At 40.7% G+C, this 23,271-nt stretch overlaps 1 protein-coding gene across 2 annotated transcripts in view; it reads right to left on the minus strand.

Annotated features, from left to right (window-relative positions):
• Nucleotides 1-304: 304 nt before the first annotated feature.
• The window catches only part of Sytl4 (synaptotagmin like 4), a 49,432-nt gene continuing 26,465 nt past the window's right edge, over nucleotides 305-23,271 (minus strand). For both annotated transcript variants that reach the window (XM_052170662.1, XM_052170663.1), the window contains exons 6-17: nucleotides 16,619-16,720; nucleotides 16,043-16,118; nucleotides 15,610-15,700; nucleotides 15,399-15,502; nucleotides 14,565-14,663; nucleotides 13,336-13,514; nucleotides 12,975-13,077; nucleotides 12,066-12,227; nucleotides 7,532-7,640; nucleotides 5,152-5,251; nucleotides 4,229-4,437; nucleotides 305-1,941 (exon numbers count right to left, since the gene is read on the minus strand). In XM_052170662.1, coding sequence (XP_052026622.1) covers nucleotides 1,793-1,941; nucleotides 4,229-4,437; nucleotides 5,152-5,251; nucleotides 7,532-7,640; nucleotides 12,066-12,227; nucleotides 12,975-13,077; nucleotides 13,336-13,514; nucleotides 14,565-14,663; nucleotides 15,399-15,502; nucleotides 15,610-15,700; nucleotides 16,043-16,118; nucleotides 16,619-16,720 — 1,483 coding nt within the window. In that variant the 3' untranslated portion in view covers nucleotides 305-1,792. The remainder of the gene's footprint in view (nucleotides 1,942-4,228; nucleotides 4,438-5,151; nucleotides 5,252-7,531; nucleotides 7,641-12,065; nucleotides 12,228-12,974; nucleotides 13,078-13,335; nucleotides 13,515-14,564; nucleotides 14,664-15,398; nucleotides 15,503-15,609; nucleotides 15,701-16,042; nucleotides 16,119-16,618; nucleotides 16,721-23,271) is intronic.

Genomic DNA, 23,271 nt, shown 5'->3' on the forward strand with positions numbered 1-23,271 from the left:
TCCACTCACACCTGTATAACTCTCTTCTTCCAGTGTGGGATAGTCTACAAAGCCAAAGGCCAGCTTCTATTGGTACCCCAGAGGGAAAAGAGCAGTTCTACATTAAGATTCCAATCATATAAGACAAGGAATCTGGGCTCAGCAAAAATATCAGGCAGCAATGTGGGAAAAGGCAGATTTTCTTCCAGTATAGTGAGGTGCATTAGTTTCTCTGCTTCTGATCTTCAAGCTTTGAGTGACGGTGACAATGCTAAGTCAAGACATCAGAGACGAAAACATCTGCAGAACTCACAAACATAAACACTTGGGTGAGAAAGCTTTATTGAAACACACATGCATATTAAAGCAGAATACCAAAGAACAAGTCTGAACCTGGGCTCTCAGGTATGTTTCCATTACAGGATCAATCCATATTGAAGGGATGTCTGAAAAACATTCTATACAATTTATACCCATAATCTTAACCACTCTAGCTGTCTACAGTCCAGTGACCTTACAGGAATGTCAACTTGCAGCTGGATCCATTGACAGGCATTTCTTCTCTGCTCCAAACACCTTTCATAGACACCCTTCATAGACCTTTCTATAGATAGACTGCTATGAATGAAAAGTCCAGATCAGAAGAATGAGTAGCAGGAAATGAAAAGCTCACTGGAACCTCTTTTAAGTCTTAACACATGCTATTCCCATGTTACACCCAGGTCAAGTTTAGAAAACAATCAAAGACATAAACTGAAAGTGTATTGGGTGAAAAGTTATAATAGCTGGGTGATTCCATCCCCATTTTCATGGGGTGGTAATGGTCCCCAGCCTGGGGGAGCACTGTGTCGGGTTAGACAGTCTTTGGCTCTTGCAGCTGAAACAGAGGTATACAGACTATGTTCTATGTAGCAGCACACCGCAGACACAAACTTAGAGAAAGCTATAATACATGAGAGTGAACATGCCTCATCTTCCATGAGGGAAATAAGGATATCTCTCTCCAACAACTGCTGTAACAGTTTAAAACAGAGAACTCAGCAAGGGCCTTGAAAACCTTTATTCAGAGTCACTTGGACCTTGTGGGATCATCTAGTAGGTCTCATGGGACATGTTAATGTCTCAGTGAAAAGGCCTTTATCTAATTAAAGTGATTTTTCTAAAGTGACTCCATTATAAGGGCTCCCCAAAGGTCTCCAAGGAGCTGGGGAATTTTCATTGCATTTCAAAGAAAAGCACTATACTCAAGCAAGGTGGAAATTGCTTAAAACAGAAGTTAAAAGGCAAGTTCTAGAAGTGTATCAAGGTAGATGATGAAATAAAATACAAATTGGAGAGGAAGGACTAGTCGTTCACCCCTCTCCCATACTCTAATAATATCTTGAACAACCAAACCTTGCTTCCAAGAGTTTTGGCCTTTGATTAGGCACACCTAGACCACAAACTAGAACTAGTGCCAAAAGCAGCCACACTTCCAGTGAAAGTGTGAGCAAAGATAGCAAGATAGAAGGTAGAGAGTTGTTGTAATATGGTTATTAAAGTTAATTAAACCACAGAAAGAGCCAACTATGTACTCAGAAAGTATCCTAAACTATATATAAATAAAAGCCATTTGAAAGGGCCCTTAGTCTTAGGCTTCTTTAACAGAAGGAACAAGCCTGTGTCACACTAGCAAAATAAGATATGCAGAATTACATGTTTACACACATACACAACACACACGCACATTAAATTAGAAATCTTCCCTTGTGGTTGCTTTGCTTTCTTTTGACTTGGGCTGACCAGGGTTGCACCTGCAAATGAGGATAGGAACTCATACACCCAGCTTCTGCTTGACCATTGAAGAACGTAGCTGCAGAGTTCCTTCTGCCCACGACCCTGGGTACTGTCGCATCTTCTGCCACAGGCTTACTTCTTCACCAGTCGAATCCATCCAGTCCACCACTTCGCCATTACTGATCCCTGAGGGAAAACACCAGAGGAGACTGAACAGAGTCCCACCACTGAGCCATCAGGGAATACTGTCACGTGACAGTATGGCAAAGGAATCCAACCCAGAAAAGACACCAGGGACAGCAAGCTGGCAAGCTGAGTCTAAAAATACATGTGCTTCTGAGACAATAAGGAGAGTACAGATTGATGAAATGGGACTTGAAATGGCATGACAATAGAGGCTTGTTGCTTGTGACCTTTCCAGAGTTCTGGGTGTATGGCACCCCATACCAGAACTGCTACCTGTCTGTCATTGGTAACGTGACTTGATTTTCAAAACCACAGTTTATTGCATATACTGTAAGAAGACAGTGGACTTGTTAGTAACTGGAGTACTAGTGTATCCATGGGTCCTTGACTTAACATTTTTAAAAAATTGAACACCTCCTCTCTTTTGTTATTACTGAGACAGGATTTCACACAGAAATCTTGGCTGGCCTTGAAGTTGTGGCAAACTCCCTGCCTCTGCCTGCCCAAGTACTTAGATAATGGGTATGTACAACCTCTAAATACTTTTTCTATAGCTGCACATTCTAGGCCTACCATTAGCATTCTGCATTCCTACTCCTATTCTATTGTACAATAATTCATTCATTCAGTGGACATTTCCTGAGTGCCTGCTATATTCTATGCCTGTTTGGAGATACTGTCATGAACACATAAAGAATGCCCCTGCCCTAGGCAGCTTACATGAGAACAGAAAACACAATCATTATAAAAACCCAAAGTAGAAAGTAATTTACTATATTTGGGGAGCAGAGTAAAAGTTATGGAGGTTGTAACACAATAATACAGGGAAATGATACAGGAAAGATAAGAAAGGAAGATTCAAGATTATATGGGATCTGTGGACTTGGTAAGAATTTCTAAATGTGGGGAAAAGACACTGAAGAGTTTTAAACAGGGGATAGACATGAAGTTGCTTACACGTGCAAAAGTATCATTACAGATGCTTTGTTAGATATACATATACAAGTAGTATTCAAGGCCATAAGTATCCAGCAGACATTGGAAATGTAAATAAAGACTATCCAAGAAAAAAAATAATAAATAAGTCTTGTATATTTATGACATATAAAAAAAAGAATCCAACAGGCAAGTCCAACCAGAACTTCATGGAACTACGGACAACTATGAATGTGTCCAATACAAAATCATAACTCATTAAAGCAATGAAGCTTTTTTTTTTTTTACTTTTTTGTGAACACTATATTTGAAAATGTCATGATGACACGATGTCAAAAGATTGGATTAGCTTGAATGAGACTATAAAAAAAGAGAAAGAAAAAGAGCATTCAAGACCAAGCCAGAGAGCACCATCATTTAGAGTTTGAGTACAAAAGGAAGAAGAACCCATGGAGGAAATTGCCAAGTGATACGCAATGGAGTCAAAGGGAGTCAAGGAAGGCAAACAGTGGCGAGCATTTTGAGACAAAGGAAGCAGTCTGCTCGGTTACACAGTGCTTGGGAAGTCTAGTGAGATAACGACCTCACTTTGCATGAGTAATCAGTCTTAAGAGTAGCAGATGCAATAATAGATACCATACCAGAGTGGACTAGGAACAGAAAGAATGGCCAGGAAATAGAGGTCATTCTTTTTAGAGCAAGGGGGACACGTGGTCAATGGAAAATGTACTCTTTATTTAATCAAATTAAACCTGAGCATTTGGCCCTTGTCTAGAGCTGAGCACTTGGGAGGTAGAGATAAGAGAATCAGGAGTTCCAGGTTAATCTGGGCTACTGAGACCCCATCTCAAAACAAAGTAAGAAATGAACAGAAAGACTGGTGTCAACAGAGCATGTGTGCATTCCCCTTCAATAGTCAAATCAAATGGAATTGATCATAAAGAACAGACAGAAATTACAGAAGCAAAACCATTGAGAAATGAGAGGTAATCTAGAATCCTCAGAGAGCAAGAATTTGCTGGCAAGGACCCTTCTCATTATAAGAAGCTGGAAGATAGAAATCACAAGTCAGGTGTTACAGTAATTTTAGGCATTCTGTATAAGAGGATGATGAAGTTCCTGGCTTTCAGGGACTTTTAGTTCTATACATAGAACACTGTATGAGTTCTACCATCCCTTAGGCCTAGCAGGTAGCAGGCACTCAATAAGTACTTGTTGGATGTTTACATAAAGGAAGGAAATTTCTGTCAGAAAAGTTCTTTGTACATAGCTGTGACTGAGAGCTGTGAAGAGTACGAGAGACAAGAAGCCCTTAAGACAAGTGATGATTGGATGGGGGAGAGAATCTCACCAGTGCCAACACCCAGTCTGACCCCTCCCAGGAAGTCATTGCTGGCCAGGGGTTCCCGGTCCCATACAGTCAGTTCCAGGCACATGTGCTGTAGATCTTCCAGCCTCACACCATTGTAGACAAATGTATGGTTGTAGTGAGGATTCAGGGTCTTCTTCATCACAGGAGTTTTACGCTTACTGGCCTTGTTCCTCATGGGAAGGAGGTATCTGGCAGAGGGCGGGGAGTCATCAACACCTACTCAAACTGGCAATATGTTCCCCTTACCCCTAGCATAGGCCCAGCCCAGGATGGTAAGCCAGCACCCAGGTCCAAGTACACACAACCCTCCTTTGAATCTGCGGAGGCAGACTTCCCACTACTTCCAATAGATCATCTACTTCCTTTAATCTAAAATGAAAAATGAAGACATTAGTCATGCCGTGGCCTATACTCCACCAAGGCTAAGTATAAATATGTGGTTCTACTTTTCTCACACAAGGTAAATGAAGCCATTACTCATATGTATAAGTTTAGTCAAACATGACTTCTTAGGGAGCTGAAGTCAGTAAATGATCTCTTAATATAGAAGGAGCTTACAGTCCATAATAAAGATTATGGAGCATACAGCCTTGCACCCCAAATGTAGACAGTTATGGGACATGGATTTTCATCCTAGGCTTACTGCAAAAGACTAATATGGAAAGTCAAAGCCGAACTGTCTATCACCCTCCCCTGTGAAAGTGAGCACCGGAGCTGAGGCCAAACTGATCTCAGACCAGTGCAAAGGTAGCGTTGGAGACTTTGCCATTACCTAATTTCAGAAACCAAGCTGCAGAGGGTGGCAGGAGGAAGGGAGGATCTACAGAGAAAAGTTAAACTGGGTTCCCCACGAACTTGCTTGTCTTATAACTGCTAAGTTTGATGCTGGCCCAGGGACTCACCCCTTGACAAAGCTGTCTGAAGTCCCTCCTGATTTGGCAGCCGTCAGGTTCTTGGCTTCTTTGATCCACACCTGGAGTTCTCCCCCTTCCCCACCTTTACCTGTAAGGGATGTTGGCCATTGCACGTGAACCCCCATGCCACCAGCTGTATCCTAAACTTTAACTAGAGCGCTCGTTCTCTCCTTGCTTTGGAATACTGCAACTCCTTAACTGGATTGTGCCTGCATTCTTTGTTCCCAGCACAGTGCCCAGCATAAGCAATAGGAACTCAACTGATAAGAACAATAGTAACAAACATTTGTTAAAATTTTGCTATGAACCAAAGCATTTGTTCTCCAAATAGTCCGCCTGTGAGATATGCACTATGATTGTCCTTGTTTCATACTTGAGTCGACTGAAGCTAAAAGAATCAGTTACTGAGCAATTAAAGCAGGAAGGAAGTCCTCTGCTGAGTTCTCCACCTCACCCCTTACTGCACAAGACTCACCAGAACATTATCAAACTCCACCCCCACTCTCACTTACCATTGTGAATATGCCTTTCCCCAACTGATCTTTTGCCCTCAGTCTAAACATTTGCTGATCTGTTTCTTTAAAAAAAAAATCTATTTCAAGGAAAACTTCCTTTCCTTTGATCTGATCCTTTCGAAGCTGTTCTCCATGCCTTTCTTTCCTTTCACTATCACCAATTACCCTGGCAAAGAACTGACCACCCTCATCACCTCCGCTTCTCTGACTCATCCACCAAGCCTAGTTTCTTGTGAAATCAGATTCCATGAATGCCTTCTAATCCAATTGTAACAAGCTACATCTTCTCAGTGTCCTCATCTGGCCTGACTTCTTGGAGTGTTTGGAGTGCTGACAGCTCTCCTGGATTTCTGCATCCCGATGACCCTCTCACTCCCTCTTTGACAGTTTCCATCTCTTCATCCTTTTTAAATGTTACTGTTCCCAAAGGTTCTGTCTTCCCTTCTTTTCTAGTCATTCTACACACAGTCCTTGAGACCTATTGATTCCTCAAACCTACAGTTTACTTTCCTGAATATATATGTGTATGTATGATATATATGTGAGAAATATGTGTGATATATATGTGAAATACACACACACACATACACACACAAATTTGGGCATTCCATTGCCAGCAGATCAGATCAAGTTAAGCTCTTCATTAAAGGCCTTTTTCCTTTTTCTTTATTTTGCTCCAGACTCATCTCCAATCCCAGCTTTACTCATATGTATGTATGTATGTATGTATGTATGTATGTATACATACTCACATCATAACCCCAGCTCCACTATGACTGGAAACATATTCCTGATCCCTGACCTACAACCTCACATTTACGAGGCATATAGATTGAGCCTTAAAAAACAAAAACAAAAACAACAACAACAAAAAAAAAAACCCCAAGGTCTCATGTAACTCAGGCTAGCCTCAAATTCTCTATGTAACTATGATCCTCTCCAATCCCTGATCTTCATGCCTCCATCACCCAAGTGCCAGTTTCTGAAGTGCTCTATGCATATGACAGAGGCCTTTATGCATGCTATGCAAGCACTCTATGAACTGAGCTGCATTCTCCACCCACATTTTAAATAATTATTTTGTTTTCCTTTTTGTTTTAGCTAGTCATTATTTTTTGAGATGGGGGGGATCTCACCCTACAACCAAGTCTGACCTGTAACCCAGTATATAACCTATCCAGCAAGAAAGATCATAGCAATCCTCCTGCCTCAGCCCTACTGGGATTCCAGGCATACACCTTGGCCAACTACCAATCTCTTTAAGAACCTGTGCTAGCACTGTCGCTTCTCCTAAAAACTGCTCCTCCCGTTCATCTTCCCTCTGTTTGTGCTTGGTATAATCTCAAGGTCCAGTTTCAATATAACTTCCTCTGCAAAGCTCCCTCCATCATCCGCATAGGTGGGTGGCCTGGGCTCATGATTACCTTTCTTTAAAAGTTGTCTTCAGAGGAAAGTGCTATGTTTCTCTTATCTACATATCTACTGTCGCCAGCACCATGCTGGCCATGTTGAATGACTCAGCCTTGCACTTCCTACTCCCCATGCCTCACTACTCTTTCCAAGCACCCTTCTCAGCCACAAAGCTCCTGTTTTCTTCTGCCTTCTTAGTAGCTTGACACAGATGGAACAAGACCAGATCACATTGACAGCCTAAAAGTCATCTCAAAGGTGCGCCAGTACTATGGCATTTCCTTCCAACTGAGAGTCATAAAGGATTCCTTGGGGAGCGACTCCTACCTAGAAGATCCAGGAAACATCCCCTTCTTCCCTAGCCAACAGTGCCAGCACCAATCACTCACAGATCCAGTATAGATTCCTAAAAGCTGAATCCAGGTCTCCCAAAGAAAACTCACTCTTTTTCCGGTCACCTCCAACAGGGAGTTTGGAGGCTGGGATGTATTTCAATGAAACCACCAACTCGCCTTTGTGTGCTGGCAAACCAGGCGAGGACTCAGTACTGATCTGAAACATAGGGAAACCCAACAAGTGAAATCAGGGCTCTCAGGAAACACTGGGACCTCACCCTGAGGATTATATAGTTGTCCCCATAGGTGAGTGTGGTGGTCCATTTCTGCCATCCCAGACCTGGGAAGACTGAAGAAAAAGGACCGTGAGTTATAGGCCAGCCTCAAATGCACAACCAGAGCCTAGTACAAAAATAAAGCAAGAAAATAAATAGATACAATTACCCCAAGCACAGGTTCATGGCACAAGACGATCCATCTTTTATGGCTAAATGCCACAGCAGCTACAGTTTTCTTTGGCAGTCTCTTCAGGAGGAGATCCAGAAAAACCAGGGTGCACTACTGTGTACTCTGGGGATATGATTACTAGATTCCAAAGGTATGCCAACAAGATGGCCACACAAACTCAGCAAGGAATCAATAATATTTGATTATGAATCTTGCTCCCAGCATTGTTAGTAAGAGCCAAGAAGTGGAAGCAATCAAAGTGTCAGTGAACACAGGCCCGCCCGGTTAAGAGTGACTTTAATGCCTTCATGTGACATGTGGCGTGAGGTTATCAGAAGGCACACAGGCTATCTCTGACAGCTCAAGTGCAAGCAAAGAAAGTCACTGCACAAAAGAAACCATTTGGCTTTCTCCTCCTTGGTTATAGCTTAAACATGACCTTCCTCCTACAATCCAGCTAGTTAAAATAGAACTCCTGCTAGGCTGCCTATCCTGGCTATGTGTCAATTGCTCCTTGAAGTGTTTTTATTTCAAATGTTGGTTGAATAGAACACATAGTTGGTTATACCCATCAAAATCTACCTTATACCTTTTGAGTATAATTAACCTACATCTACACTTTCATTTATATCCTAAAATGTGATCATACTGAATTTATACTTTCTGAAAAGGGAAAATACAAGGCATACTTGTTCTTAAGTGAACAAAGCATGAAGTAGAAAAACAATCTCATATTAAAGATAAACATAAAATATACTAAAATTATACCCATGAACTATATTGTGTAATGTTTTTATCACTCTATTCTAGCCCTTACTATTTGCCAGATACTGTCATTAGTACTATAAATGTATCATTTGTTTACTATCCTATCTCTATGAAATAAGTATTACTCTCATCTTGTGGATTACTGAATAAAGAAACAGAGAGGTTAAGTCATTTCCCCCATAACACCTTGGTTCCAAACTCCATACTTTTTTACCACTAGACTGAATAAAACAATTTGAAAAGATACAAAAGTATCTAACAGTAGGAAGAACAGACTGGGAAAGGCAAAGAGACTTTTCGCTACTTTATATCATCATCGATAGTGTCCTCCTTGTGAAAAAGATCCACATCTGTTTCCTAAAAGCAAAAGGTACTTTATAAAAGAGAGGGAGCTTGTACAGATTTTAGGGAGAGGTAAAAATCTGCTACACAGATTTTAATATTTGTCAGTTTGCTTGTTTGTTTCAGTGCCAGGTATCAAGCCCAGGGCCTCAGAGCTGCTAAGCATATACTTTACCTCTGCATTATATCAGCCTGTCTTAAACATGTTTTTAGCTAACAACTCTCTATCAGTTGAATCTGCCTGCCAGAAGGACAGGAGTCAAGCTTACTTCTGTCCATCCGAGAAAGGCCAACACTTAGTGTGGTACCAAGTTTACATAGGTACCGCATGTTGGCTGAATGGATATAACAGTGAAAGAACAGGCGTCCAGGACACAGAACAGGTAGCTCTGGGCAGGGACTGCTTCCCTCTGTTAGCTCACTGGCCATCACTTTGTTTATGCCCCAGTTTTCCCCAGCACAAGCCTGCACAAATCAGGGCACTCTCACACTTCTTGAGACTGAGCTAAGCTACGCCCTCACCACTGAGCTTGCTAATACTGGTAGGCATAATCTATGTTTCAATAGACATACTGCATATCCAGAATACTCAAGCTTAGTATGTGGGGAAGGAGTGTCAGCAAGAGAAAAGAAAATGGTAGTACATGGATCCTTTGCGGGGGGGGGGGGGAGGATAAATAAACCCCAGAAACATTAAATGTAGATTATTTTAAGTTAAGAAGAAACATGATTTTTAAATATTTAATTAAAAATTTAGCTTTTAAAAACCTTACCTTAAGTCTAGCAAATGCAGTGTACATATTGAAGTGATTTGATAAAGTTGTAAATATAAAAGGGGAAAAACTTCAAGTTATTAAAAAATTTAAAGAGGAAGATAAGATAGTGTTTTATTTCATAAGCTACACATTTTTTTTTTAAATTCCTAGACTGTTGACTTTAGTGAACTCTTAAAATTCAGAGTTTAGTATGATGGGTTTCTTTCCATGGCACATTTTCATTCTGCCAAAATATTTCCAAAGAGCAAACACCTCCATTTTAGTGGAAGACATGTTTTGGTGGCAATTCATGGTGGTGCTTTACTGTGTCATTTTCACTTCAATTATATAAACTCCAAGCCATAGGGAGAGTGTCAAATTGTTAAGAAATTCTAGGACTCTAATAGCATGTTTTACTTTGATAGTAATTGCTTTCCTCTTTTTATGATTCGTTAAAGTAGAAAAATGTAATGTCACTAAAGTTTCCTGGAAGGCAACAACTATCAATTTACGAGATATACTCTGCTCTTACTCCACTATTTTGCCACGAGGGCTTTCTCTGACAATTACTCTCCCCAAAGGAAGCCAAGATAGGAAGTAGGGTATGGCTCAGCAGGATAGCACTTGTTTAGCATATATGAAGCCTTGGATTGGATCACCAGTACTGAAAACAGAGAAAGATATATGACAGCAGTTTTCAAACATAACAATTTAAGTAACCACTAGTAGAGATCGGGTAAATAAATTTATAATACAAAAATGTAAGAGAATATTATATAGCAAGTAAAATGACATCAATCTGTAAGTAATGGCATAGAGTGATACCTATAATAAATTGTTTATATACACATATATAATGTATATATGTATATATATATATATGCACAAGGCATATTCAATTCACTTGAGTCAAAAAATAATACACTATGTATGTGTATGTATAGATGATAGGTAGATGATAGATTAATATCTATACTGCTTAATACAAAAATTCTAGAAGGATATTTAAATATTTGCTAAGAGTAACTATTTCTAAGTAATGAAATTTACTTTCTTTTTACCTATCTTTTGTTGTATTAATTTGGAACCATGTATATATAGATGTTTTGTATTTAATAGTTTTAACAGGGCAAAAGTTTTAAAGTTTAAAACAAAGAAAATAAAAAAAACAATAATAAAATGGAAAGATAAAAGTATATTTCTCTGGACCCATGAGATCTCTCAGACACTGGACCACACAAGGCAGCATACACCAGTTGATATGAGTCCCCCAACACACATACAGTAGAGGACTGCCGGGTCTGTGTTCCTTCAGAGATGAAGCATCTAACCCTCAAGAGACTGGAGGCCCCAGGGAGTTTAGAGGTCAGGTGGGGCGGGGCGTGGGTGATGGGGACATCTTCATGGAGACAGGGAGTGGGGAGAAGGTATGGGATGTGGAACAGTTGGAGGGTGGACGGGGGCGGGGGGGGAATAAAATCTGGAGTGTATAATAATAATAATAATAACAATAATAATAATAATAATAAAGTATATCTCTCTTCCAGTTCTAATAGGCAGCTCGTGTTCTGAGTTTCTAGACCATCTTTGCAAAGGTATTCTATGTGCTATGAATTGTTTGAAACATTCAAAATATTCTCATAACTTTTAAAGGGGTGTGTATTGAATTCATGGTGATAAACAGGAAGTTGCTGCCTAAAGTTTTCTGATGTAGCTGTTTCATCTTAACCAGAATGGTAATATGCTATGAACTGGCCACTGTGTGCTACACAACAGGCAGTAGAACTGCTATATCATTTTGTTGAAGGCTCACAGAAGATAGGTGAATTCACTAGGTTACTAGTAAGTCACAGCAGCGGGGCTCCAGTCACGAGCTGTACTAAGCTTACCCATTACTATGTTGCCACCTTAGTGCACTGCCACCTGAGATGCTCTCACTAAAGTCAAGTTTCCCTGGCCTGCATACGGAACCAAGAGGGCAGCCATTGGAGACCCATCCACTGTTGTGCCTCTCATTTCTAAAACAGGAAGTTTGGCATAGAAAGGGGTGCAGATTAGACTGTGTGAGGTTAGATTTCAGAGGAAGTGCAAGTTAGGATGCCTGAAGACACGCAGGCTCTGGACAGTGAGTGATTGAGCTGTAGCATTCTGCTCTGCCTGATTTACATGGAAAAAATTGCTCCTGCTAAACTTAGAAAGGCCAGCAGGGTGCGGCAGAATTCTACAGCCAACTCCATGCAAAGCTCCTTCTAACACAGACCAGCAGAGGCCACTGCAGACAATTCACCTGGGAAGCAAGCTGCCAAAGACTTTTAAAGCAGACTGACTACCTTTCCATGTAAAGGGAGGCAATGATCCAGCTTCTTATCCAGCTTCCAAGAGTCCATGTGGACTTCCGCCTCTCCGAGGAAAGTGTTTCTGCCAAAACGACCATGATGCCAAACGGAAAACTGCAAAGTCCTCTGAGCCAGAAGAGATTCCGAAATCTCATACTATGAGGGGGGAAAAAAAAACATCCCAAGGTTTAATTCTTCTAAAACTTAAACAACCTGCCCGCCTTGGTCTGTAGTCCAGCGTGTCAAATGGTTTTAGTTCCAAAGCACGTTGAATCGCTCCACTCAAAGCTTCAGCCACTCTCCTTCCACTGCCCTAACGCTGTCCATAGGAAGCCAGAGAACATTAAGTTGTCCTTGAGTGGCTGAAAGGACCTGAGAATATTCACAAACAATTGCCAAGTAGACTCTTTGTCTCAAACTGCTTTTAACTTTTTCATTACCTTTTGCTTATTTGTGTTTGTATGCATGTGGATACATGGACATCATGTATGTATGTGTGGACACGAGTATGTGGTGGCATGAATTTGGAGAATCAGGGAACAACTTATGGGAGTCGGTTGTCACTTTCTATCATATGGGGCAACTTGCTGGCCCTCAAATACTTTTTAATTTTATGTGAATGTGTGCCTGAGTATGTTTATATGCAACACATGTATGTAGTTGCCCACCAAGGCCAGAATATGGCATTGGATCAATGATATTGGAGTTACAGACAGCTGTGGGCCACCATGTGGGTACTCGGAATTCACCTCTGTTCTCTTTCCCCCAAGAGGTGAGGATACAAACAAAGGCCCACAATGATTCCTCAGGCCCAGGCATGGTCTTCCAGCTATGTTGGAGAGGCAAAGCTATATCACAAAGACCCAAAACAAAACCTTCTGCCCTCTAGGTTCAAATGTATACCCGAAAGGTCTCATCATATAGTGGATTGATGGTGCCCCGCTTGATGCTGGTTTTTCTTTTTCCTTGGCGGGACTTGTCAGGCAGAAGGTAAGTCTTCACATACCTAGAAACCAAGAGCAACACTCAAATATTTGCTAGCCTTTCTCGAGCCCCGTCTTTACTTTCCTGCTTGACACATGATACACTATGTCAAGAATTTTTTTCGTTTTTGCTTTTTCCAAGCCCTAAGCCCTTTATTAAATTACATGTTACTATTCTGTCACCAAAGAAGTGGTAATTTTGGTCAAGAGTACCCCAATCGATTCTGAGCTCTACTTTCTCCTGTCAGAGTGTTTATTAGTCAGGTCCCAGAAGCACTCACGGGTTAGAACGCTTCTTGGCTTCATCAGCATAGGCCAGCTGGTGGCACTCCTTGACGTGGATGACCAGAGTCTGTGTTTTCTGCTCAAACTTCAGAGAAAAGGCAATCTTGCCAGTCACAGAGATGTTCCCAAAATCACCAGCTTCGCTATAGATACTCATAATGCTGCCAATGGTACTCTGAGGGGAAAGCAATTACAAATGGCTTGGAAAAACATACTCCAATCCCCAATTCCTCACATCTTCCCTTACAATAAAGGCAAAAGTCTTAGAAAGGCCTACAAGGAGTGAGGACTGCCAACAGTCCTTTACCCAGAAGGTAATTCAGTGCAAGTAGCATAGCGCATCCACAATTGTTTGCGGTCATCTCCTGGCTCATACAGACTCTTGATGTCTCTTTCCACCTCATTTTCTACAATCTATTGATTAATTTTTCCCATCTTTAGAATGATGACAAGGAGTAGGGAGGTGAGGGACAGCTAAGCCTGTCTGCGCTTTGTGTTATGTATAGTGCAACACTGGCTAGAAGATGCTAGTCGCTGGTTTGAAATGGGGGCCTTAATTATTTACCATCTATTGAACAGTATCTACAGAGGAAAGAGACTAGGTCAGAATTGAAAGCAGCAGGAGAGCCACTACTGCAAATATAAAGGTAACAGCGAGGAATATGAGGTTGAGCCCTGCAGTTTCTTCCAGTGTAAGTGTGAAAATCTAATTAGTTTCTTTCAGAAATCTCTTCAACTAAAATAGCAATCTTTGTACTTATGATAGATATAGGCCTGGCTAGCTAATGTCCATGAGGCTGTTTTGCCTTTATCCCTATCCACAACCTGGATGTCAGTCTGGCAAAGGTCCTTCTCACAACATCTGATTGCCTTGAGAGTAAGAATAGGGAGAAGCTTAAGAAGTCTGGAAATATGGTCTTGTTTACTCCATGGCCTGGTTATCCTGAGAGCAGTTCCAGCTACTTTTCCCAAAGCTGGGAGGAAAAAATGGCCAGAGCTTTAGCTACCTCTTGGAGACTCTCCAGATCAGAGGTTCTGGCAGTCACCTAAAAGCCACACTGAGTACCTGAGCTTTAAAGTGACAATCTTAAGAAACAAATGCACGTCCCTGCCCTAGGAAGAGTGACTAGGAGGCTTTTCCCAGTCTGCACTAATGACAGATGATGGTGCTTCGTTCCTTCCTGGTGCCCCAGTGTGTCAAAAAGCACAAACACATAGAACATGCCGTGGAGGAGCCGCTCTGCATGCTGCCTCTGGCCAGTTTCTGGCGATGCAACTTCACCAGGTGGTCAATGTCCTCTTCTTCCTCTTCCTCCTCTTCATCCTGGAACAATGGAAATGAGAGTTAATAAAAGCAAACAACAACAAAAAAAAAAAAACCAAACAAACCCAAGGTCTTTCCTTCAGTGAGAACCAAAATTGGTTGCAAAAGTTCTGAGCTTTCAAGTGAATATATATGCACATATACTTTAAAAAATATAGCTTCATGTCCCAAAGGAAAACAAGTATTTTCACAGGAGGTTTATAACTTTCTCATTTGAATACCCTAGTGTAGCCATCTCTTTGTATAAAATTTTACTAAAATTATTGTTGTTGTTCGTATATTCTATCATCATCATCATTATCATCATCATCATCGTGTCTGTATTCAACCTTGCAATGGCATGCATGTGGAGACCCAAATACAACTTTAGGAAGTCAGTTCTCACCTTCCACCTTAATGTGGACTGCAGGGGTAAAACTCTGGGTTGTCAGGCTGTTGCAGCATGAGCTGCTGCCCTGTCAGTCATCCCACTGCTCTTCTCTTTTCATTTTAGTCAAAATAAGTATTTATTTGAGTAGCCAACCATATATCCAACAGTGTGACAATGGTAAGTGATAACAAAGACAGTACTTTAAGCAAAGCAAGGTGCTAGTATACTTCAGAAATTGGAGAAATTATAGGTCATTTCACCTTTCCTAAAGAATTAAGCAATTCGGACAAGAGAATCAGGTAATAACGCCAATTCTAAATTTAAAATTTTAACATAGTACCCAAGTCAAATGTAAGTATATTCACCAGATCCACACTGAGGCCTGGCACAGATTTGCTTCTGTCTCCCAAGATGCCACTTTCTTGAGCCACATCTTCTGGGCGAAGATCTATCACAGACTTAGTGTATTCTGCATGAAAGACCAAAAACTTAAGTCAAAAGGAACCTGCTCCATACTAAGAGTCCAGCAAAGGCACTTAGAACACAAGCCCCAGGTTGCTGTGATGGAGATGCTACCTGAAGGCCTCAGGACTTTTCTGGTGTTCTTCTTGAATAGCATGTCACCCTCTTCACCACAGACTGCATTTTGGTTCCCTGGTGTAATTTCCTAGAAGGGAATAAGTTCAAGGACATGGGGGAAAAGACCAGCAGGTAGATAAGAGGAACAGCTTATGGGTCAGATTTTAATCTAACTATGACAAAGTTAAAGGAAAGATTAATATAAAACTCATGTTCACACATTTCAGCCAAGACCTTTGAAATGTTTCCAAATGAAGCTAGGGTAAAATTTTAGTTGAATTCCTGACTTGAGATATGAAACAGGGTGGAAGGAGAGGGAAGGGAAGGAGGGAAGGAATGAGGAGGGAGGGAATGAGGAAGGGGAGGAGAGAGGGAGGGAAGGTTAGAAGGAGGGAGGGAAGAGAAGTAAAACCAATCGCCTGCAGTTTACCTTTTCAACTTGAGATTTGGGAGCAGACATCTTCTTCCATTCTGGGAAGAGTCCAGATTTATCCAGAGAATCTCTCCTAGAAGTATCAGAAGTTAGAACCAAACTATCCCTTCCCCTTCCTCTTCTAGCCAGGCCCCAAAGTACTAACAAGGAAGGAGAATCATTGCCATTACTATAGCAACCAAATTGAGAAGGCCCATTTCATATCCATCCAAGGCACCTTGAAGGAGTGTGGAAGATTGGGTGAACAACTCTGCTCGACTCCCCCCCCCCCACACACACACACGCACACACACATATACACACACATGTGCTCACACCTCCTCTCCTAACAGACAGAAGCAGAATCCTCCACAGTGCAGTATCCAGGGGAATTAGCTAACTCCAGGAAGCATTGCTCAGAGCCAAAGGAATAGAAGTACTAAAAAGAGACTTCTGGTGAGATCAGAAGAAAGATTCACCCAACAGCTCAAAGACAGAAGAAACAAGGAAGGCAGAAGGAGCATGCATCCTGATGCTAAAGAACAAAATGAGAGCTCAGAATGGACAGATGTGACCCAGCTTGGGAAACTCCACCTGGAGGTGCTGTCTGAGTCAGCAGTGTAGCTGTCCAGACTCTCGCTCTCAGCCTCCAGTGCGCTCTTTCCACTTTTCAGCTTTGGCACTTCAAACAGCACACTAGAATAAAAACCAAGATCCAGTGTTATACAGGAAGGGAACTCTCCTGCTTCTGGATAGGTATCTCTCCAACTGACTCACAGTAGTAACCTGAGAGATTTCTTTTTAACATAAATGTGAGTCGATTTTATAACAGTAGGAATGATACCTAGGGCTGCACATGGTAAGTAAATACCACTGTGCTGCATCCCCAGCCACGTGAGCAGACTTTTCAAACATATAAGTCATTTCCCATTTCCGTGGAAACCAGGAGTTCAAATTCCTTAGCATAATGTGGAACTTCAAAAGTACTGACCCTTCAAAGGTCTCCAGCTTTACCTTTTCGTACTTCGCTCCTCTCCACACTCTACATCCCAGAAGACTAAGATCTCCTACTTTCTAAATATCCCAAGCCTTTTCTTCTTTTTATATAGACCAGGCTAGCCTCAAACTCATAGAGATCCACCTGTCTATGCCTCCGGAATGCTAGGATTACAAGTCTGCAACACCATGCCTGGAGTAACATCCTATCCTAAAGCTCCTGTTTTTTTTTTAAAGTATTTTGTTCATTTATTTATTTTGTGCATGTCTTAGTCAGGGTTTCTGTTCCTGCACAAACATCATGACCAAGAAGCAAGTTGAAGAGGAAAGGGTTTATTGAGCTTACACTTCCACGTTGCAGTTCATCACTAAAGGAAGTCAGGACTGGAACTCAAGCAAGTCAGGAAGCAGGAGCTGATGCTGAGGCCATGGAGGGATGTTTCTTACTGGCTTGCTTCCCCTGGCTTGCTCAGCCTGCTCTCTTATAGAACCCAAGAGCACCAGCCCAAAGGTGGTACCACCCACAAGGGGCCCTCCCCACTTGATCACTAATTAAGAAAATGCCCCACAGCTGGATCTCATGGAGGCACTTCCCCAACTGAAGCTCCTTTCTCTGTGATAACTCCAGTCTGTGTCAAGTTGACACACAAAACCAGCCAGTACATATGCATATTAATGTTTTGCCTGTGTTCCATGTGCATGCCTGGTGCCCATGGAGGTTAGTAAGAGGGCACAGGATCCACTGGAACTGGGGTCACAAATTGTTATAAATCACCAAGTGGGTGCTGGGAAGCATATACAGGTCCTTTGCAAGAGGAACAAGTGCTTTTAACAGCTGAGCCTCACATAGAATTATCATCATCATCATTATTATTTTATTTTATGTTTTGTTTTGTTTTTCGAGACAGGGTTTCTCTGTGTAGCCCTGGCTGTCCTGGAACTCACTCTGTAGATCAGGCTGGACTCAAACTCAGAAATCCACCTGCCTCTGCCTCCCAAGTGCTGGGATTAAAGTTGTGTACCACCACTGTCCAGCGGCATTATTCTTATAACCCATAAGGTAGAAATAATCCAACTGCTCATCTACAGATGACAGGACAGCCAAAATATTGTATAGCTATAAAAAGCTCTATTGTTCATCCACAAAAGAGCATAAAGCTCTAATATCTACATCAACACGGATGAATACTGAAAACTTTATGCTAACTGAAAGAAACCAATCTGAATGTCCATGGTGTGTACTACTCAATTCAGATGATAAATCTAGGGTATGCAAGAAAGGCAGAATGGAGATTTCAGCCTGAAAGAAATGGTAGTGGCTAGTTCACACACAAGGTTTCTTTGTGGGGTGATAGGAATGCTCTGACAATCACTTAACTGTGATAGTTGTGTAACATCCTAAAAGCTGTAATAATTCATTACATTGAACTTTACAAAATTAAAAAATTATTTAATGCTATGTAAATTTCACCTTGTTTTTTTTAAACAACAAAAATGAAGCAATAATCATAAGACTGGTTTTGACATCTCTCTCTCTCTCTCTCTCTCTCTCTCTCTCTCTCTCTCTCTCTCTCTCTCAAAATAATTTAGAGTCTACAGAGCTCAATCAAGTCTTATGCAACTGACTTCCCATCCATTGATGTGCTTATTTCCTTGCACAAGCACCTCCAACTCAACTACAGACTATACACATGCCAGACTCATTTGGAGTTCTTTATACCTGCTGAGATTTCTGTCTACAATGTTCCTCCCCTCCATGTACTCTCGATGTTTGCCTCTGTATTTTTTCAAATGTCACCTTACAATTTAGACCTGCCTTAACTATCTAAGGAAAACAGCACACACACACACACACACACACACACACACACACACACACACACACACACACGTGTTCCTGGCACTCCATATCTGTTCACTCCAGGTCACTGTCTCCATCACACTTGTCAACATCTGGCAGACTACTTATTTGATTATTTGCTTTTGATTTGTTTTATGTGCTCCCTACCCCCAAATCTACAATCTACAAACAAGGGACCCTTCTGTATTCATAATAGTATCCCAGCGCATAAAACAATGTCTGGCACACAGTAATCTTCTACAGATATTTAACAAATGAACAAATAACCAAATCTATAATGTCTCTGTGTCTCAGCCAGTGGAGAATACACTTTGCAGCTTGTCAGGTGATGTTTGAGATAGGGCTGTGCAAACAAACAGAAGGAGCTGAGTTGAAACCTTAGCTTTATTATACACTAGGTGGGACAGAAGCCATTCTTGACAAATGTACCAAGCTTTATCATACAAGACACAGCAAGGTGTTTGGTTTTCTTTGCTTTACTTTAAAAATCATTCTTTTGTCCCCTTCTAAGCGAAGAGAAAAAGAACTTCAGACAGAATCATTCCGCTAGAGACACTGTTCAACAATGGTCCATGGAGTGTTTGGTGCTTGTATTTCTTTCTCTTTTTTCCCTAAAGATGAATATGTTCTGATCCTGAGCTGATGTAAACAACCGTAGGGCAAAAAAGCAATTATTTGACATCTGTGCAGTAAAAATAAACTCAGATAGGAGTCCTGGTCTTTATCTGTGTGATCTCAGGTAAATCATTTATCCTGCTCTCTTTTCTATAAAAATAAAAGGGTTGAATTAAATTATCTCTGAGTCTCCATAATTTTTATGTAAAAATCACTTGTGCTCACTCAATCAGTTTTCATGTTTATAATAAATAAGAGGCTTCTCAATCCAATGAGACAAGAGGTCGCAGACAGCCAGAAGCAGTAGATTTCAGAAATTACATTCTGACCAGTGATGTCAGATGCGTTAATCAAGTTCAGCAAATAAAAGCCATTTTTAACCTTAACTACAAAGGAATAGGGGGGGGTCATCACCTGGAACAGATGACTCATAAACCCAAGGCTATCTGATAAAATCACAGTCCATATATACAGTCAAGCAGCACACAAACATAAAAACGAATGAAGTGCTCTGGTGTTGGAAAAGTGTCCGTGCTGCAGTTTTCTGCTGGTTTTAACTAATTGGTACAAACAAGCTGTACGTGCTTAATTACGCACACTAATGATTTCTGGCAATAGATAGGCACTTCAAACGCTACTGCTGCAGTTTAGTTAGGGAACACATTAATCACTCTCCTGAAGTGTCATCATGCCTGCTGGCAATCCCTTCTTTCTCCTCTAGCCCCTAGTCCCAGGCAAATGTTCATCTAGTTTAGTCACATAAAAATTAGTTTGCATTTTCTGGAAATTTATATACCAGAATCATATAGACGCATAGAATAGGTACTCTTACTTGTTTTGTTTGATTGTTTGAGTTTTTTGTTTTTTGGTTTTTTTTTTAAGCACAGTCTCATTATCTAGTTCTATCTGGCCAGGAATTTGCTCTGTAGACAAGGGCAGCATTAAACTCTCAGAGATTCACCTGTCTCTGCCTTCTGCCCTTTGGCCTCTGGCCTCTGGCCCCTGGCCTCTACCTCTGTCTCTACCTCTGCGTCTCCTAATTGTTAGGACTAGATGTTTGCACCACCTCACTCAGAATATAAGTACCTTATTGTTTAGTGCTTTTCACTCAACATATGTATTTTGTATTTTGATTGAAAATGTGTTGAAAATATGCTGTATTTTGATTGTAGTATTCATGGTACTACACTATCAATAGATTGTCCCTTTCATTAACAAATTAGTATTCTGTGGCTTTAAAACAAACCACAGGTTATCCATTCACCTGTTGGTGGGCACTTCAATTGTTTCCAGGTTTTACCTATCATGAATGAAGCTATTGTAGTCTTTTAAAACTGATAAGCATATTCAGCAAAATGGCAAGATATAAAATTAATACACAAAAGTCACCAGACTTTCTATATATAAACTTCAAACAAACTGAAAAAAAAAAAAAACAGTTTCAGTGATAATAGCCTACAGGTACCCTGGAATAAACATAAGCAAGGATGTGAACGTCTTCTACAATAAAAACCTTAACACACCAAAGAAATGGAGGGGACTACTAGAAGATGGACAAACCGCCCAGGTTTATGAATTGGAAAAAAATCAACATTGTAAAAATGGCTATTTTTCTAAAATCAATTTACAGATTCAAATAATCCCTATTAAATTTCCAGTGACATTTTGCATAGAAATAGAAGAAAATAATGTTAAAACTCACACAAAACAACATGAACAAAAAGAATACTTCTGGAGGTATTACTCTACCAGATTTCTAACTTGAAACTACAAAGCCATAGTAATAAAAACACATAGTACTGTCACAAAAACAAATTCATAGACCAATAAACTAGAATCTAGGGCAAGGCCATACAACTACTTGATTTCTGCCTATAAACTTTCATGTTACTAAAAGGTGCTACATAGGCTACTATGAGGGAAAACAAAACTAAACAAAAAACAGTGGTATAGCTGAAGCCAACCCTACATGCTATGATACTGACCTACTAGACAAGATGTGCCCACTGGTACTATCGTGGCACAATGTTTATGAGGATAACCAGCTATTTCACAGAAAGACTAAGGCCTGGTATTGTAAACCAGAGCCACAGGGTGAGACCAAAAGCACTGGGTCTCATCCTGTGGGCCCTTTCACAGGCAACACCTAAGACCATCCTGAATATCAGATATTTACATAACGATTCCTAACGGTAGCAAAATTACAGTTATGAAGTAGCCACATAAGTAACTTTATGGTTGCAGGGGTCAGCACCACATGAAGAACTGTATTAAAGGGTTGCATAGGGGCTGGTGAGATGGCTCAGAGTGTAAGAGCACCGACTGCTCTTCTGAAGGTCCTGGGTTCAAATTCCAGCAACCACATGGTGGCTCACAACCATCTGCAATGAGATATGATACCCTCTTCTGGAGTGTCTAAAGACAGCTACAGTGTACTTACATATAATAAAAGGGTTGCAGCACTGGGAAGGTTGAGAATCACTGCCCTAGAGAAAAGCCTACTACTGTTGTTTTGGTAAATGACAAGTTGTCAAATTGCTTTCAAAGTATTTATATTTTATTCCATAAATTAATGTTGCCTGAACTTTGGCCAAATAAGTTTCTCTCTGCAATGGTCAGCATTTACTACAGAGAGATATAACGCATCAAAGTACTGAAAATAAGTGTCTGTTGAGTGCTTAGCCCTAAATAGAACATTGAGATCAACTGTCCTCCCATTCCCTGCCAAGGCTCAGGGAACACCACAGAAGGGTAAAAAAGAATGAAAAAGATGAGGCTGTGTTGGAGACACAACATGGCTACTGGACTATCCATAAACTCACTGCAGCTATGATTATCTGCACAAGATAAAGTTTGAAAGAAAGAAAGAAAGAAAGAAAGAAAGAAAGAAAGAAAGAAGAAAGAAAAAAGAAAGACACATACACACACACACACAGAGAGAGAGAGAGAGAGAGAAGAAAATGCAAGCAGAGAAGTAGCTTAACTAGCATAGTATCATGGAATACGTCAAATTTATATCATTACTATTAGTATGCCATCTTTTGGTTTTATAGACTACATATTTAGTGACTAAATTCACTATAATTTTGGTTTTCCAGGTTTTTGTATTTGCAAAATAATTTTAATTAGTTATGTGATGAAATATATATACTTAAGATACATGTCTGAATTGCATAGGTACAGAAATGTGTGTTTACATATTTGTAGGCACAAGTGTGTGTGCATGTGACTGTGCGTGCATGTGTGTGTCCATTTAAAATTGGCGCTGGGTATTCTCCTTGACCCTTCTCCTCATATATTAAGGCAGCATATCTGGCTAACAGGGTGAACCATCATTTCATTATGGGATTCTTTGTCAAGACCTCCCCTTCTCCCACACAAAACCAGTAGGTTTGGGAGACCTAAACTCTAGTAGGGCAGCAAGTACTTTAGCAACTGAGCTGTCTCTCCAGGCCCATACATTAACACATTTTTAATTCCAGGTCTGGGAATATAATTCAATAAAAGAACACTTGCCTTGCATATATGAGGCCCTAAGTTCGATTACCAGCAATAGCAAAAAATTCAATAAATTCCTTACTGTTTTAAAAGTAAATGAAATGTCTATGAGTGTGTGTGTGTGTGTGTGTGTGTGTGTGAGAGAGAGAGAGAGAGAGAGAGAGAGAGAGAGAGAGAGAGAGAGAAGAGAGAGACTGGATGGAAATATGCCTTGACTTCTCTTGAGTTACATATCTTTGAAATACTTGAATCACATAGCAGGTATACAATGAACTTT

The sequence above is a fragment of the Apodemus sylvaticus genome, chromosome X (genome assembly GCF_947179515.1).
Source record: "Apodemus sylvaticus chromosome X, mApoSyl1.1, whole genome shotgun sequence".
Taxonomy (NCBI): Eukaryota; Metazoa; Chordata; class Mammalia; order Rodentia; family Muridae; genus Apodemus; species Apodemus sylvaticus.